The sequence below is a fragment of the Medicago sativa genome, chromosome 3 (genome assembly GCF_051527215.1).
Source record: "Medicago sativa cultivar Bolivia chromosome 3, Bolivia_mono, whole genome shotgun sequence".
Classification (NCBI taxonomy): Eukaryota; Viridiplantae; Streptophyta; class Magnoliopsida; order Fabales; family Fabaceae; genus Medicago; species Medicago sativa.
In genome coordinates, this window is record NC_140751.1 from 65706306 (window position 1) to 65724322 (window position 18017).

The 18017-nt window shown below is 33.5% G+C and overlaps 2 protein-coding genes across 2 annotated transcripts; both read left to right on the forward strand.

Moving 5' to 3' along the window:
* Positions 1-262: 262 nt before the first annotated feature.
* On the forward strand, positions 263-2277 carry LOC146939266 (uncharacterized). Its single transcript, XM_085757926.1, has one exon. It carries the CDS (start codon positions 266-268, stop codon positions 2027-2029), a length of 1764 nt encoding a protein of 587 aa, XP_085614052.1. The 5' UTR covers positions 263-265; the 3' UTR covers positions 2030-2277.
* An 8226-nt stretch (positions 2278-10503) lies between these two features.
* Positions 10504-13676, forward strand: LOC146939267 (senescence-associated carboxylesterase 101-like). Its single transcript, XM_085753009.1, has 4 exons — positions 10504-10803; positions 10922-11279; positions 11739-12281; positions 12664-13676. Exons 1-4 carry the CDS (start codon positions 10784-10786, stop codon positions 13483-13485), a joined length of 1743 nt encoding a protein of 580 aa, XP_085609135.1. The 5' UTR covers positions 10504-10783; the 3' UTR covers positions 13486-13676.
* The last annotated feature ends 4341 nt before the right edge of the window (positions 13677-18017 follow it).

Sequence of the window (18017 nt, forward strand, 5' to 3'; positions counted from 1 at the left end):
AAGAAAAGTCCAACCCAAAAGTGTTGAAAGGAGTTGTTTTCTTTATATATAGTATAGATATATAGTATAGATATCCACGTAGGTAGTTATAAATGATAAGCAGACATATATCTTTTTAACTGACAGGATTAATGTGGTTTTGTTTTCCACGATTTACGTTGGTTAAAAACCATATAAATATCAATCAACTATGGGCAAAGAAACACAATTCATTCATTCATTCACTTAATCGAAGTTAGGGTTAGGGTTACGGGTAGAAGAAAGAATGGCATTCAGAAAAAGAATTGCAGCAGGAGGAGGTGGAGGTTTACCCGATGATTGCTGGGAATACGTGATATCGAAACTCGTCAACAACGAGAACCTTAGTGTCGAGGACCGTAACCATTATTTGGAGACTCTATCCCTTGTATCCAAACAATTCCTCTCAGTCTCAAACCGATTCTTGTATTCCTTCAAATTAATCTACAATCAAAATCTCTATCGCCCGTTTCAAAGGTTCCCAAATCTCACCTCCCTCGACCTCTCCACCTTCCGCGGTGACCTAAACGTGCTCCTCTCTCGAATCCCGGGTTCTATTTCCCTCACATCCCTCAACCTCTCCAACCACCCCACCTTCCCCGTCTTAGGGTTGCAAACTTTATTAAAAAAGACTACTACTAAATCCACCTTGACCTCTCTCACATGTTCCAACATGGCTTCCTTATGCCACACTGACATATCCTTGATCGCCGATTCATTCCCTTTCCTCCAACAATTGGATATCAGTTTCCCTAAAACAATAACTGGTAATGGCGAAAACAGCGACATTTATAACAATGCTTTACAGCTTCTTACTCAAAAGCTTTTAAAACTCCGCAAGGTTAATCTCTCTGGTCATTCCTACATTAATGACTCCTTGTTTTTTCAACTGTGTGTCAACTGTCAGTTTCTACAACAAGTGGTTATGTTCGATTGCCATTCCCTAACACATGCTGGTATTGCTTCTGCAATCTACCAGAGACCCACTTTGAATTCTTTATCTGTTAGTAATTTTACGGAAGCAAAGGGATTCAATAAAATTACTCCATACTTCGTTGATTCATTGGGGAGTTTGAAGGGATTAACTTGTCTTGATTTCTCTTTCTCACGCATTTCTGATTTCATGCTTTGCTCTTTAGCACTTGAATCTCTTCCTTTAACCAAACTCGTCCTCCAAGGTTGCTTGGATTATACATATTTTGGAATCTATTATCTACTCTCAAGGTCTCGATTTCTACAGCATCTAGATCTTCAAGATGCAACCTTTTTGAATGATCAGTGTATCAATGACTTGTCTGTTTATCTTGCTGATTTGGTGTCTATAAACCTCAGCCGTTGTTCCCAGCTTACCAATTCAGCCTTCTTTTCACTCTTTAGGAACTGTCCTTTGCTCACGGAGATCAGGATGGAGTTTACAGATATTGGAAGAAGACCGTCCGCGGATTTGGATTTGGATTTTGTATACAATCAAGTGAAGTCTCTCCATTTGGCTGACAATCCACGTTTGCAAGATGAAGACATTAACATGTTTGCTTTCATGTTCCCTAACATGCAACTTCTTGATGTGCGCCGTTGCAATTCTATATCTGAAATAAGTATTGATACAGTCTTAAAAAGATGTCCTAACATTAGGAATTTGAACTTTGCCTTCTTCTCACAGGTTAATTCATTTTCGATCAACCATGAAGCTTCCAAACTGGAGGTCTTGAACTTGTCACATTCAAGAATTGATAATAGAGCATTGTATGCAATCTCAAAGATTTTCCCTCGCCTTCTACAACTTGACCTGGAACATTGTTATTGTGTCACAGAGAGAGGGGTTAGGCTTGTGGTAGAAAAATGCACAAACCTAAGAGAGATTAATCTGGGATCTTGTCGTAAAGTTTCTGCTAATGTTGTTTCCTGGATGATATTTTCAAGGCCATCACTGAGAAAAATAACGGCTCCACCTCATTTTCGTCCCCATGACTGTGATAGGAAACTCTTCTTCGGCCGATGTCTTGTTTGCTAGTTGTTATTAATAACGGCTCTGCCTCATTTTCGTCCCCGTGACTGTGAGTTTTTTATGTTTCAAATGTTATTTCTCTTAGATTTTTTTCTTTTCTTTATTTTGTCGAAAATGTATGTCAACTTCCATTGCATGATAACTGCACGTTTATGCGTTTTATTGCTATTATATATTTTATTAATAATACATTTATTTTCTTTTGAGGTGCTAAATTGTTGTAGGATCCTCATTCATACTTGCCAGAGCTTTGAAATCTATATTGTGGAAGCGATATAACATTTCATCCCTACAGTAGAAAACCTATTTTAATTAGAGGGGTTATCACAGTGTAAGTATATATAAGTCACATGAAGTCATGCTTTCCTTTACCTTCAAGCTAGCTATACTCTATAATATGTTTTGCTTTAAATAACAACAATGGTGCTTGCTTGATTTCAGCGTCGTTTTCAACACATTGTTTGGTTTCAGCACAAATCTATAGATAGAAATGTCAGCATTCAACATAATTGGCCTTGCTAGAGTCGGTGAGTTTCCCTCTGATTTTTGACCTATTATTAAAAACAAAAAAATGTTATTTGGTGCTGAACTCATAATGTGCCCGAAAATGTTGAAAACGAGATTGATAAATGAAATGTAAAAAGTTTTTTTTTTTTTTTTGAAGAAAAATGATATGTAAAAAGTTAAATGACAAAAGTGGTAAAAAAAATTATTTGGTGCAATTATTGGAGCAGCAACAGGTGGCTAGATTAATGACGTTTTCGGACGTAAGAAGGCCACACTTAGTGCTGTTGTTGTCTTCAGTCTTCACTCTTGGATCAGTTGCTATGACTGCCGCGCCAGATGCAATATTCTCATTCTTGGTTGTTATGACTGCCGCGCCAGATGCATATATTCTGATACTTGGTTGTCTTCTTGTTGGCTTTGGTGTGGCGTAACTTTTGTCACTGCTCCTGTATATATCATAGAATCCTCACCATCAGAAATAAGAGGTTCATTAGTTAGCACAAATGTGCTTATGATAACTGGTGGATAGTTTCTTTCTTACTCATAAATCTTGCCTTTACCAAGGTTAGGTCTATCTTTCTTTGCTCTCTTTAAATCTCCTAGAGTCCTAGTCATGCTCAATGTAGTCATGTTCGAGTTTTTAAGTAGGACAAATATTTTTCCAAAACAACTTACAATTTAGGACAGAAGGAGTAGTTTGTAGGAATGTGTCTGGGTATGTTTCCTTTGATTATTTTTTAGAAGTTTAAAGAGGTTAATCTATCTATTTAGACTTCCCAAAAGGTTCGAGGCAAAAAAATAAAAATATAATAAGCAAATATAATGAAAGAATAAATCAGATATTTTGAGGTCATTGATGACACTCTATCATCTCTCTTTTGTTGGTCATTTTTATGCATTTTTTGTGTTGAAACTCATTATTATTATCGGAGTTGGAGACTAAAAAGAACACAAAGCAGGAAGCGCAAGAAGTCACAATCGGGTGTTGCAATCGGGCGCTGATTTTAGGCCTTAAAAGACCATTTCCTTTCGACATTTTTCGGGCGCCGATTTGGACAAATCGGGCCCCAATTTTGTAGGAGCAGGCAGATGAATTTTGAACTTTTAATGATTTTGGGCGCCGATTTGGACAATTCGGGACCCGATTTTTATTGTATCTATATAAGGCAAACAAATTTTTTGAAGAAGGGTTCGAAATTTTAGAGAGAAAAAACATATTTTGAAGCTCAAGAACTGGAGATCCGGTGGAGACCATTAGTCAGTCCTTCTATACATGTATGAATCTTTATTTTGAATTAGTTATTTGTACTTTAGCTATGAGTAACTTATCTCCTTGCGGTTGAGACTTACTCCCTTCGTTACTAATTATAAGCAAAATTCACTTTTTAGGTTCATTCAATTAATGATGTATGTGGTCCATATTAGAACAACATACATCATTAATTGAATTAACCTAAAAAGTCAAATTTGCTTATAATTAGAAACAGAGGGAATAGATGAATCTGATGTAATTGTATGGCTTCCTAATTTGTATGAACTCTCTGTAATATCAATGAAGTTCTAGTTTTATTCATATTTTCTTGTGTTTAATGTTGTTTGTATGATTATGACTCACTACTAGCACTAGCATCTTGTATCTATGAATTGATCTTAGAACTTGAATGACCACTAGCCATGGCTTTTGAATATGACCTAGGAAATATGTTTAACCTAATTAATTAAGCTAGAGATAGACAATTATTAGGTTATGATTTAGGGATTAACGGATTGTTAGAACCTCCAAAGGTTTCGAATTCTCTTAAGAGATTAAGGGTTCTAGGTCAAGAGATTGAGTAAAACTATTTTGTTAATCTATCGTTAAATTAGGTGAACATTGATTGAACAGTGGTGCAAATTATCATATAAGAACATCAGAGGATTTGAATGTCTTAACAATAATACTCATAAATTTCTAAAACCATATTTATTCGTCTTTTCAATCGCTTATGTTACTAAAACCAACCAAACTGCCTGGAGCAACCTTGAGTTTAATACATCCTTTCTGTTAATGACATTTGATGTGAATCCGCAAGCGTACGGTTCTATCGAAGTAATAAAAGACTATCGATCCACATGGAGTTATATGTAATTATCGATTTCCTTTTTAATTGTGATTAGCTAGAAAAATTAAAGTTTAGAAATTCAACAGTTTCAGGATTAAATTCAGATTATAAAAGCGTCTAGGGATTGTTGGTTAGTGGTAATGACAAATCACTAACATTCCAAGTCTAAATTTTTATCTTTAGGTTAAATTCTTTTCAAAAAGCAAGAGTCTCTCAGGTATTTTATGTTTCCTTTCAGAATACATATGTATCTCAATAACAACCAATCTTATTCTCATGGTTGATTATTATTGAGACCTTTAAGTGCGACCCGTATTACCTCAATACTTCACAAAACTATTCACTTGGGGTGTTCCCATCAAGTTTTGTGTCATCGTCTAATTTCATTTGTTCCAATATCAAACTTCATTTTTCGATCTTTCGTTTGATATTTGAGATGATGAAATAACAACTATTAAACTTCACCTTTCGGTCCTTCGTTTAACGCTTGTTACCAAGTTTGAAAACAATGAAATTAGATTAGAAAAAAGAAGTTAAACAAATAGATATTTAGACTTGGTTTGAATAGGATTAAGTCATTAGTCTATTCCAACAATCTCAAGACTAAGGGTCTACTCACTCATGTTCATTGATTAAAATTAAAGCGACGGAATATAAAGGCCTGGAAAGTAAATTGTTGAATGTAAAATTGCAGAATTGTAAAGAACAAGAAAGTAAAGAACAAGAAATTAGGGTTGCAGAAAATTAAAAACCTAAAATAAAAATGCAAATTTGATTCAATGGAAACAATTGTCAATAAGTATTTATCTAGTAGTGAAACGCGGGAAAAAAAATGAAATGAAGAGCTAACAAAATCACAACAAGGAGCAAAACAAGTTCATGATGTATTTCGTAAGGGACCCCTTTTCTCATATTATGCCTAAGGCCCGTAAAACGCTATGAACGACCCTGGTGAAGTGGAGTGAAGTCGACACACCATTGTTCAAGTGTACGATGTCACTCCTTCGTCTCATATTAAGTGTCTCCTTTAAGTTTTACACCCTCCGGTCACTATTATAAGCAAAAATCCACATTATAGATTCATTCAATTAATGATGTATATGGTCGTTATTATAGACCACATACATCATTTGATGAATGAATTTAAAATGTTAGATTTTTGCTTATAATAATGTCTGGAGGGTGTACATTGTTATTAAAGAAGTGATTAATAATGCTGATTTTAATGCCAAAATATGTACATCATTTACTAAAACATTCATATTAATTTTAGTTAGTGGAATAGTTATAGATGATTGAAATGCAATAAATAAAAGTATGTTATTGGAAGGAAAAAAAAATACTAAATGTTGTATTTATATTGTAAATGGACAAATAATTTGAGACAAAAAAACTAGGAAATATAATATACCTAATGTTAGATGGACGAAGTATTTGTCATCGTGAGCTTAGCACAGTTCAGTTGGGGTAGGAATAATGCATAATATATGTAAGGTCCGGTGTTCAAACCCCGGCCACCACCAAAAAAGATGGAGGTTGTATTTTTTTTATTAAAAAAACGATATTCATTCATTCAAATTGATAGAAAACATCGATACAATATATATTCTTTCAAAACAAAAAGAATAAATCATCAAACAAACTCACAACATTCATATTAATAACACAAAACAACAATATGGCACAACACAAAACAACAATATGGCACAACACAAAAACCAATACTCTCTCCGTCCCAAATTGTAAGGAAAAAAAAATAATCACACTTATTAAGAAAACTAAAACATAAGAATTTGGAGTATGATTTTTTGTGTTTTTTTGGAAAAAAAAGTTTTATAAGAAGATGTAAAAACAATTTTCATTGGCTATTGGTTATAAAGAAAATGAAATAGAGAGAAAATTGAATGTAATTTGCATTTAATTTTATGAGAATAAACAAAAGTTTTTCTTGGAAAAGATGATTTTTTTTAAAAACAAGATTAAATAGGATAAAAGTTTGTCTTTTTTGCTTACACTTTGGGACAAAGAAAATGAGTTTTTTTTACATTTTGGAATGGGTGAAGTATATGATTGTATTCAAATGTATATATTGTTTTTAGAAAAATGATAGTTGAACATTCATTTTTAAACAACTCTTATTATAACTCTATTTCTCTTACTCTTATCGTTCAATGAAAAGAGAAGAAAAAAAAATATCATTAAAGTTGTTTAAAATTGATTGTCTAAATTTTTTTCCTGTGTTTTTAATTTGACAAATGCTTATTATAGTGAAACCGCGTATCACGGTTATCGAGCGAATGGTGTGGCATAATGCATTGATGTCGCACTAACATTCTTTACTTCAACCAATTCATCTTGCAACCCCACAACACAACCCCATTTTTCTGCGTAGTTACCTCTTGTTCTTTCTTAACTTCCTCTCAACTTCACCCTTCTTTCCCATCTCTTTCCTCTCTATGTCACCTTTGTTTTTTTTATTTTGTAAGGAGACATTCGCTCACCTTTATTGATATTTATTTATATTCATAAATGTTAGGAGAGTTGTTTATTTATATTCATAAATGTTAGGAGAGTTGTGTTAACAACAATATCTTTTCAATTTCTTTAAAAAACAATAAACAATATCTTTTCAATTCTCTCTTTAACATTCATTTTATTATTGAATTTAATCAACATGGGTTCTACATTCTAAAAATAGGACCCATATAAACGTTGAGACGTATATGATTTTATCCAATAAAATAGTGAGTATTAGATAAAATGTTAAAAAAAGAGTGTCATGTACAGTAGAAACTCTTTAATTTAATACTCGGTAAATTAATAAACTCTCTAAAATAATAAATTTGTCCGGTCCCGACTTGGGCCAATGTAAAAAATTGAAAAACTCGATAAAATAATAAGATAATAATTTTTTGGAAGATCCCTTTATAATTTTCGGTCCCAAGAAAATCATAAATTAATAATTCATAGAAACTGAAAAAAATATATTAAGAATACATTGAACACATTTGTTCATCTTGTTTACATTTACTGTACTTCAAAAGTCATTATTGATTTCCAATGCATATGAACACAATAATTACTAATTTACGTTGAGTCCCAAGGTTCGCTGCAACGTAATTCTAAGAGGCATAGACTAATTTGCCTTTTTGTTTGGTATGTACAATATAATTACTTAAAAACTCTTTAAATTAATAATTATTAATTTATCAATAAATTAATAACTCTCTAAATTAATAAATTTCTCCGGTCCTGACATTATTAATTTATAGAGTTTTAACTGTAGTTAGTACTACTCTAATAGGTCTATCAATTATTTGTGAATATTTAAATTAGTCTTGAAATTGATAAAATTTTAATTAGGTACCAAATTATATATTTTTTAAATTAAGTCCTTCCATTATATGTTAACTACATGTTGATTAACGATTGACTAACAATAGTGTACTGGAAGGATCTAATTACCAAAAAACATATTAATTTAATGGTCTGATTACAACTTATTTTGTTTAGGAGCCTCTTTAATAATTGTCAAATGGAACCCACAAAATAATTAAACCTAAAACTAAGAATTCACTTATAAATTCAACACATAAAATTTTAAAACTATATTGAAAGAAAAAAAAAATCACAAGTTTCTTTTAAGATGAGTGGCATAAACACTTTATTTCCAATATTTATCTAACATAGATTTTTTATGGAGAGAAATCTATGGTGGGATACCTATGGATTTCATCAAATAAGATTGTGTGTATTAAAAATTAGGGTAAAATATGCTTTTCGTCCCTGTAATTATAGGCCATTTGAATTTTCGTCCCTGAGCTTACTAATCCTCCCATTTTGTCCCTGTAATTATTAATCATTTGAGATTTCATCCTAATTACAAAAATTTGCTGAGGTGGAGGGTAATTAGTGACGTGGCATCTGTTTAATTGATGAATTTCGAGCGAAATTACGTTTTTGCCCCTGTCTTCTTCTTTTCTTCTTTCCCTCCCTCTTTTCTTCTTGCCCGTTCTTCTTTCCTCTTTTTCATTCTCTTCCACCACCACCAACACCAGATCTCTTCCATGTCCACCACCACCAACACCATCGAACTCTTCAATCAACACAACCAACACCGTCCATTCTCTCTCTGTTGTCTCCTCCGCCGCACTCCGTTGTCTCCGCCACCGTTTCCGAAGAAATTGAATTGTGTTGTTTGCATCCTTCAAAGTAACCTTGTTTCGTCTTTCTTCTTTCCCTCTTGTGGCTGATGGAAACCTCTGTACTGGTGTTATCAGAACACAGTCTTCTCCACCGTTCGTGTGGTTGTTATTGTTGGTGTTGCCGTTGTTGTTGTTTTTGTTTTTCTTGGTCTTTTTCTTCGATTTTGTTGCCCATACATTGTTATTTTTTTCTTTGTCGTCGCTGTTCCATTCACCGGTGTGGTTGTAGCCGGAATTGACACAGCAGCAGCAGCATTGTTAACCTCCGGCAACGAAATTGGTTCTTCCTTGACAGGGTTCAGAGAGGAAAGTTGCTTCTGCTTCTTCGGAAGCGGTTCTTCTTCATCTTCATCAGGTTGTTCTCTTTTCTGTTTCGGTGAATTCTTCTGTTCGGCAGAGTCGTCGGAGGGTTCATCGGAGGGATCGGCGGGAAGCTCCTTCTCTCTGCTTTCTTCTTCTTTTCGTTCCCCTCTTCTTTCTTTTACTTCTTTCAGTTTCAAAATTTCAATTTTATGTACAAATTTTGTAATTATTTTAATTGATTTTGATTTTGTGGATTTTTGTTTTTGGAGAGTTTGATTCCCTGTGTTAGTTTTGAAGAACAGATTTTGTTTAATTGTTCATTGTTTGTAGGTATCTGAGCTTTATAATCAGGGAAAACAATGTTTAATTGCTGAACAGATTTTGTTTAATTGCTGAATTTTATTTTCATCTTGTTGTTGTTGTTGTTGTTGCTGGGTTCATAATTGAGATTGATGGTGTTGGTGGTGATGGAATACATCAATGGTGTTGGTGGTAGTGGAAGGAAGAAGAAGGAAATGGTATAATGGAGGAAGAAGGAAGGAAGAAGAAGAGGATGAGAAGATGTCGTGAAAAGAAGAGGAAAGAAGAGAGGATAAAAGAAATAGAAAGCCAGGGGCAAATAAGTATTTTCACGTGTCTCATATTTCATTAAGGGCAAAATTCTTAATTAGGACCAAATTTAAAGTGATTAATATTTGCAGGGAAGAAATGGGAGGATTAGTAAGGTCAGGGACGAAATTTCAAATGACCCCTAATTACAGGGATGAAATGCATATTTTACCCTAAAAATTATTATTTCTAGCTCTAACTGTTCTTTCAATGACATCATAAACCCGATTGATTATCCCAACTAAACTGCTTTGAGTTTTTTAGGTTGGTTTGGATTCAACTCAACCGAAAAAAAAAAGAAAAAAAAACTTCTTATCTAACAAAAAGAAGAAGAAAAAAACTTGTGTCAAACCATTTGGGTTAGGTCGGATCATGGGTTTAATGGGGTAGACCCGTATCCAATCTCTATTTTAATTAATAATTTGAAAATATGGAGTATTATAAACACTCTTTTTCTAAGTGAAATTCATAAAATTGTATTTTTTAAAAATGGATCTCATTTAAAGTATTGAAATACGTATGAGGTTCACTAAATAAAAAATTAGTGTTTTTTTTTTTTTGGTCAAGCAAATAAAAAATTTGTGCTACAGAAAGTGTTTAATATTTCACTTTAATTTTTTTTTTTTTTTTGAGGAAAATATTTCACTTTAATTAAAAAGTATAAAAGTAAGTGGGCGTGCAGAAAAGACGCGTAACACGGTGTGTATGGCGTATTTTCACCTAATAAAATCCTTCTCTCATTGCAATGAAATCTATCTACCAAAAAAAAAAACTAAACCGATCTCAGCTATGGCATGCATCAACTTTCAAATTGAAAACAACTCTCTGCATCACAAGCTTTTCTAGTTCAAATTCACCGGACTTAGATTTCCTTCAGTAAAAATGCCACGCAGTTACACGCTGTAGTGGATAACAACCATTGCTTTAAACACAGTTTTAAGTAAAGTGATTTCAGACAGCCATTTAAAATCGGACGGCCCGGATCAGCTACAACACCCTGCTGTAACTGTGGGAAATCCAATTCAAACTTCAGCATGTCAAAATCATCTAAACTGTCAGTGCTAGAAAAGTGGAACAATATCTTCTTCTTTTGTTTTTGATTTTGTTTCTGTTTTGGTTTTAATTAACTTTAAAATTAACACAACACATATTTGTTTACTTGTGTTTTGCAGATTTTGCAGTGGAATTGAGCTTGCATCAATGGTGGCAAGTTCTAGTATACTTTGTAAGTCATGGAGTACTATCTCATCTGAATCTGATAATGAAGACATTGTTTCAAACGATGGTGTTGGACTTTCTTGGAAAGTTGATAAAGAACGAGGTTCAGATTTGACCATTATAGCATTTAAGGCTGCATTAGATTCTTCTAATGTTCAACCTGATTTGATTTCTTCTTCTGAACTTAAGGAGGACAATTTCCATGACTTTGACTTTCTGTGTTCTACAAGTATTCCAACCTTCTCTCTTAACAAAACTGCACTTTCACTCTTTCGTGACAATCATCACCAACTTGATATATTGAAATCTGAGGTACATATCTCAAATATTTATTGCATTTATTTCATTATTCTGGTTAACAAATTTCCTGTAGTTGTGTGGCTATGGCTCATTATTTGCTATGTAACTATTGTGTTCTTGCAGCTAAATTATGTGTATCTGCTTCATTCTTTGGTTTGCATAGTTTATGAGTTCATATGTTTTTATTTTCTACGCATCTCTTTACAAATATTTTGCATTGTAACACTGAATTAGGTGTGCCCCGGTGTCAGACACTGACACGACATGACATATATGATTACACTTAATTATGTCATTTTCTCAAATTATTATCCGGTGTCCGTCTTTGTGTCAGTGCTTCATAGGTAAGTAATACATGTTCTTGCTGCTGTGCTTTGTACATATATCTTGTATCAAACTATGTATCTAGACTCATCTTTCTAGGCATATTGCCTTTTCACTACAATCCCTTATGTAACAATCTTAATGCAGATCGTTAGTTCAAATCCACGGACGCCGTTGATTGTTACTGGGCATGGTCTTGGAGGATCAATTGCTTCTCTCTTTATAATATCACTATTAAATAGCATTGGTTCAACAAAGAATCGTCCACTCTGCATCACCTTTGGTTCACCCCTTGTTGGAGATAGGAGATTGCAACAAGCCATCTCACGTAGTTCTATTTGGAATTCTTGCTTCATTCACGTTGTGTCACACAGAGACCCACTTCCAAGGCGCTTCATTACAAGTCCAACCAGTACCTACATGCCTTTTGGAACATTTATCATGTGTTCCGATGCAACCTCTTTTGAGAATGCAGAATCTATCTTGGCAATTTTTGTGGCATTGGCCTTAGTCCATGATAAAAATCAAGGACCTGAAACTATTGATTATGGAAATGTAGTAAAAAATATCTATCTTAAAGCAACTTGCATAAATTTTTCCATTCAGGCTGAAAACATGACTGGTCAAGATTCACTAGCAACTGGCATTAGTTTGCAGTTGGCAGCTCTAGAATTGACACCACAAATGCAGGTAAGTGAATATCTTCTCTTTTTTCTTGAGCCGATTGAATCATACTAAATAGGTGTGGCTCTCATTTACAACATACGTTGAACAAGTGAGAGTGATTAAGGTTCGATCACCAAAGAACAACCCTCTTTTGAGAGGGATGAAGAGCTTTGAATGTGATCAAGTTCCAGACTGTGGATTATTTCCAAAGCCAACTCACAAAGTCGAAGCTTGTAGGGATAATCTGGGTCTCACTAGAGAGCTAAATGTTATAATTACAGTGGATTAAATAAAGAGGCTAAAAATTGTCTAATGAGCTTTATTTATACTACAAATGTGTAATTACACTACTACCTGAAAACTCTAATTTTTCATGACCTCATTTCTGAAATTGACTTGGCAACAGGAACAGGAGAACAGTGAAATCAATACTCTGGACACAAAGTTAAAAGAACTAGAAGAAAGATTCATCCTACAGAAGAGGATGTCATTTGATCCAACAAGGAAATTGAATGAAATGAAGGTACATATGGCCCAACTTGAATGGTACAAAAAGGAAACTAAGAATCAGCAAGTAGGGTACTATGACAGCTACAAAAACATGAACTCACCATTTGACCACGATGTTGTTCAATTCCATAAGAAGCTCACCAGTTACTGGGAGAAGATGGTTGAAGAAGTTGAAATGAAGCCTCAAAAAGAAGGTGCTTCTTTTCGTACTCGATGGCTATATGGCGGGACTACTTACAGGCGAATGGTTGAACCTTTAACTATTGCTGACTACTATAGAGAAGGTGGCAAAGACTATGTTAATAATAAAAGGTCCAAACACTTCAACCAGTTGGAGAAGTGGTTGATGGAAGACTCAAAAAAGGCCACAAGTGATATAAGCAGTACAAGTACAAAGAATATGGATGCTATTTTGACTATTGATTCTTGCTTTTGGGCACATGTTGAAGAGGCTCTCCTTTTATGCAAAGAGTTGAAGGTTGCCAATGAGAGAGAAGAGACACTGAAGAAATTGTTTGAATTTGAGGTGTATGTTTATGGGTTGCTCAAGGATTATGCAGTATCACCAGATATTTTCTTGGCACAAAGCAGCTACATTCATTGGTGGGATGAGTATAAAGAGATTAAGGGATCGTCATACACTTCAGCACTCGCGAACTTCATGAACGATGATACAAAAATTGAGAAGTATGCTACAGGAGCTTATGATTTCCCCTGAACTTCATATGTTTCCTTTCTTTGGTTTGATAGATTAGGATGATGATATGGTTCTTTGAGAAATTCATAGATTGAAGTGGAATGTTTTCATTTATTATTCTTTCAATCCGAGCTTCAAATTCTGTCTATTTCTGTTTTAGAGCTCTGGATTTTTGTGACTATTATTCATATTTCATATTCTACACTTTCAAAGTTCTGCTCTATTTACAAAGGCATTATTAATAGTTTTATCTGAGAAAATCGCTCAAAATTAAGGTTGAGACTTTATATTTGGTATTTTCTACAAGATTTTCCACATTCATCTTAAATCATTCAATTCCTTTTTCTTTTTTTTTTTCCTTTTCCTTGTTTTACTAAATTATTTTGTATATCATGTGCCAATGATAATGTGGCAGAATGTGCGATCTTATATTTATAGATTTTGTAATTGAACACATTCTTGATGTTGCTTTGTTGTGTACAATTATTATATTTTTCCCAAAAACTACTATTTATAGTGTTGTGAATTTGAAGCCTTGAAACCAACAAGACAACACATGGAGCTAGCTAATAACAATGAGAACCAACAAATGAATATAAACCAACAAGACAACACCTGGAGCGAGCTAGTGTTTATTATAAGCAACAATGTTTCCAAGCCTGTAAAATGCAAATTCTAGTTTCTCTGGTCACACCTTTAAGCCTTTGAGTTGCCAAAATTGGAATCCGCGTTTCAGGATGTGAAAAATATATTTATAGAAAAAGTAGCTCATGTGCGCCGTGTAGGGCTCTACGTGCGCCGCGGCGCTATTTCAATGCGAAAAGACTTTGTAGTTTCATGAGGGTGTGCACGACGTGCGACCCATCTCTTGTTTGATAAAAACTAAAATACATCATATGATGAGGGGTCATCACATACCGATCTCTTCCTTGCTAGAACTTGTAATAAAGATATTGTCCACATAGAATTAGGGAGATAATGACTTTCTCATCCCTCTTCAATATGTAAACACAATTGTCATACCTGCTTCTCATAAAACTAGTTTCCAAAAGAAACTCATTAACTAAAGTTATCATTTCCTACAGCTCTGTTTCAACCCATACAAATATTTCTTCAGAAGAAACATCTTATTAGACTTATCCTGTAAAAAATCATTCTGCTCTTCCATATAGTAACAATGTTTTACATAGACGAGAAAATCTCGTTGTCATAAATTCCCTCAACCAAAGTAAAATCCTTTGCCAAAAACCTACATTTGTACCTTGGTTATTAAATCCCAAAATTACCTTCCTTCTTCTTGAAGATCCATTAGCATCCAACTACCCTTTGTTTCAAAGTTAGATCCACAATATTTCAAGTTTGGTTCTCCAATGAATGTATTTTGTCATTCACTACCTTAAACCATTTGTTGTTATCATTGCTCTCAAATGCCTCCTTGAAGGTCTTTGGTTCCAAGTCTTGTGACTCTTCACCCATGTTTAGAGCATAACAAATCATATTATTAATTATCAATGCATCTTTTTTTTGCCAACAATTAATATTCCTCTTTCCCCTATCTCTCTCAACTTATATTCTATGCAACTCTACACCTTGTTTCTTTTAAAAATCATTAAATTCATTTGAAATAAACTTCATGTCATTGTTAGTTCTCAACACTTTAAATTTAGTTCATATTTAATTTTCCATAAGAGTATGTAATTCCTTAAATATTATAAAGGAGTCACTTTTATGTTTCAAAATATGAACTCATACCCTTTTAAAATAATCACCAATCTTAGTAAGAAAATAGGAACTACCATCATGAGTTGTCACTCTTGTCGGACTCCAAAGACCCGAGTAAAGATACTCAAAAGGTCTGCTAGAATTATGCATATCACTCCCAAATTTAACTCTATGGTGTTTGCCTAGTATGCAATTATCACAAATTCTAGTTTGTCAAATTTATTTTTTCTTAGCAAACATTGTTTAAGTAGTTTAGCTAAACCCCTTTTACTACATGTCGTAACTTCAAATGTCACAATTTGGTTTTAACATGAGTGTTTTGAATAGATACAAATGCATGACAAATATTAATATAATCATCCAAAATCTATAAATCACATATTTTGGTACCTTTACCAATTATCAATGCTGATCCACTGAAATTTTTTAACATGCCATACTCAATTCTAGTGCAATAGAATAACCCATCCAACATGATTATGGATAACAAATAGTGCTTCAGTTCAGGATCATACCTCAATTTTGTAAAAGAAATTTACGGTTGTCACACATCTTAAGACGAATGCAACCCATACCTTGAACCTTACAAGTTTTATAATTTCCATGGCAAACAACTACACCTTCTTTTAGCTTCAGAGTTTCAAAGTATTTCTTCCATGGACACATGTGATCAGAGCATCCTAAGTCCATGACCTAACTTTTTTCAATGTCCCAACTAGTAGTAATCACCATAACCCTCATATGAGGCAACTGTAACTTGAATGGAATTGTACTACCATATCCCTCCTCTCATGACAATATTTCTTGAAGTGATCAGTCTAATTACAAATGAATCATTTGATATTTGTTTTGTCAAACCCCCATGACTTTGATTCAGACATGGACTTCTTTGTCTTGTTGTTTCCTCTACTCTCACTTCTTTCTCTCAAAACATTTAATTCTTCACCATTATCTTCAACATTCAAGTCCTTAAACTTGATTAACTCCTATATCATAAGGTCCAACTGGACCTCGTCCAAGATGATAGTGTCTTCATTTTCATAAAGAAGTGCATCCTTGAAATGGTCAAGCATACTAAGATTAAAGCTTTATCCTTGTCATCAAGGCTCACTTAATTTTATTTTATTTTGCAAATCATCAATGATTTTATTGAATTCATTAAATTATTCGACAATAGGTTATGACACTACAATGATCAGAGTTGTTGTTTCAGACATAACTTATGAGCTAATGTTTTGGTCATATTTAATGATCCAACTTTGTCCACATCGCCATCGTAGTCTTCTCCTTCACGATATTTTTCAACACTTTATCTCCAAGGCATAAGATAATGTCATACATTGTTTTATCAATCATCTTGATTTTATCTGATTCTGATAGATTATTTTAAATTTCATCCTCACCATTTATATCATATGCACATTTATGTTGAATCAAGTTTTCTTGCAACTTCACTTTTCACAACTTGAAATCGTTGTTTTCAAAAAACAACTCTCAATATCTCATTTGGTACCCATGGTGCTCAGTTGAAGAATTTGTTTGTTTCCCCATAGTAGGCGCCACTTATTGTGAATTCGAGCCCATGTGCAAAACAAACAAGACAAGATCTAGAGAAAATAACAATGATAACCAACAATCAAATAATTTAAATAATATTCAAACAAGAAATTCAAGGACAAAGAGAATGAAACATATCATTCTAAAAGAAGCAGAGGAATTTCGAATGAACTTTAAACGACATTAACCAAATCAAGAAACACTCCAACGTCTATGATCAAACTTCTCAAAGATTCTTTTGTTGTGTTGTCACTCTCCAACGTCTCTTATATTTTCCCCCTATATAAAGAGTTGAAGACTTGAAGAAAAAAACAACAACACTACTCTAAATTTTACAAGTAGTCTTACTCTGTCAAAATCAAAGTGCACAAAACTCTTAGAGAATTTCTTACAAACTTTCATATCTTACAAATTCTTAAGTCTCAGAGTCAATCTAAATTGTAATTGTATTATACCTCTGATTGTATATCAAATGTAAAAATCAAACAATCTTTTATTTGATTAAGTTAGATTGTAGAAGTCTGTTTCAGTTGTGATTGAGTAAAGGAAGTCTTTTTCTTGTGTGATTGAGCATTAGAAGTCTCTTGCTTGTGTGCTTGAGTATATTGTAATATTTAAGATTATAGTAAAATTTCCTTAGAGGTGCAAGGTGACTGGACTACTCTCTTTCTCTCCCTCACTCTTGTAACACCCCGTTTTCCCAACATAAAAATTTCATCATAAATCAGAGTTTTTCTTAAATCATAACGGAATGTCACATACTTCATGATAATCATAAAATAGATAATAATAATTATCTCTTGTTATACCCTAATTTTGGACCTAAAAATACCAACTCAATTCTTCTTATCTTGCATTTCAAGTCATTGGATATGTCTCTGATCAATTGCATCTTTCTCTGCATTTTATTTCAAAATTGCTTGCAAAATTCACACAGAAGGGTATTTTGGTCATTTCCTATGTCAAAATCTCTTTCAATCTTTAAAAATTTGTTTGAGTCCTTTCAAATAGTTTGAATAAGTCCTCATTTCCTTCTATGTCAAAACCCTTTCCAAAAGTTGCATTTGAAGTCATTTTAAGTCAGTTTTGCCCCTAGGGGCATTTTGGTCCTTTCATGTGTCAAAACCCTGTTCAAATCTTAAAAAATTGTCTCTGAGTCTTTTAAGTTGGATTAAATAAACTTTTGTTTCAATTCTTTGTCAAAAAATCCATTTTAAAATTTGCATCTGAGTCTTTTTTAGTCGTTTTAGCCCTAGGGGCATTTTGGTCATTTC

What these genes read in the sequence shown, in the direction of transcription:
- LOC146939266 (XM_085757926.1), top strand. Translation starts at nt 266, where the DNA reads ATGGCATTCAGAAAAAGAATTGCAGCAGGAGGAGGTGGAGGTTTACCC.
- LOC146939267 (XM_085753009.1), top strand. Translation starts at nt 10,784, where the DNA reads ATGTCAAAATCATCTAAACT. An exon ending in ATGTCAAAATCATCTAAACT is followed by an intron (nt 10,804 to 10,921) that starts GTCAGTGCTAGA and finishes TGTGTTTTGCAG; the next exon opens with ATTTTGCAGTGGAATTGAGC. An exon ending in TTGATATATTGAAATCTGAG is followed by an intron (nt 11,280 to 11,738) that starts GTACATATCTCA and finishes ATCTTAATGCAG; the next exon opens with ATCGTTAGTTCAAATCCACG.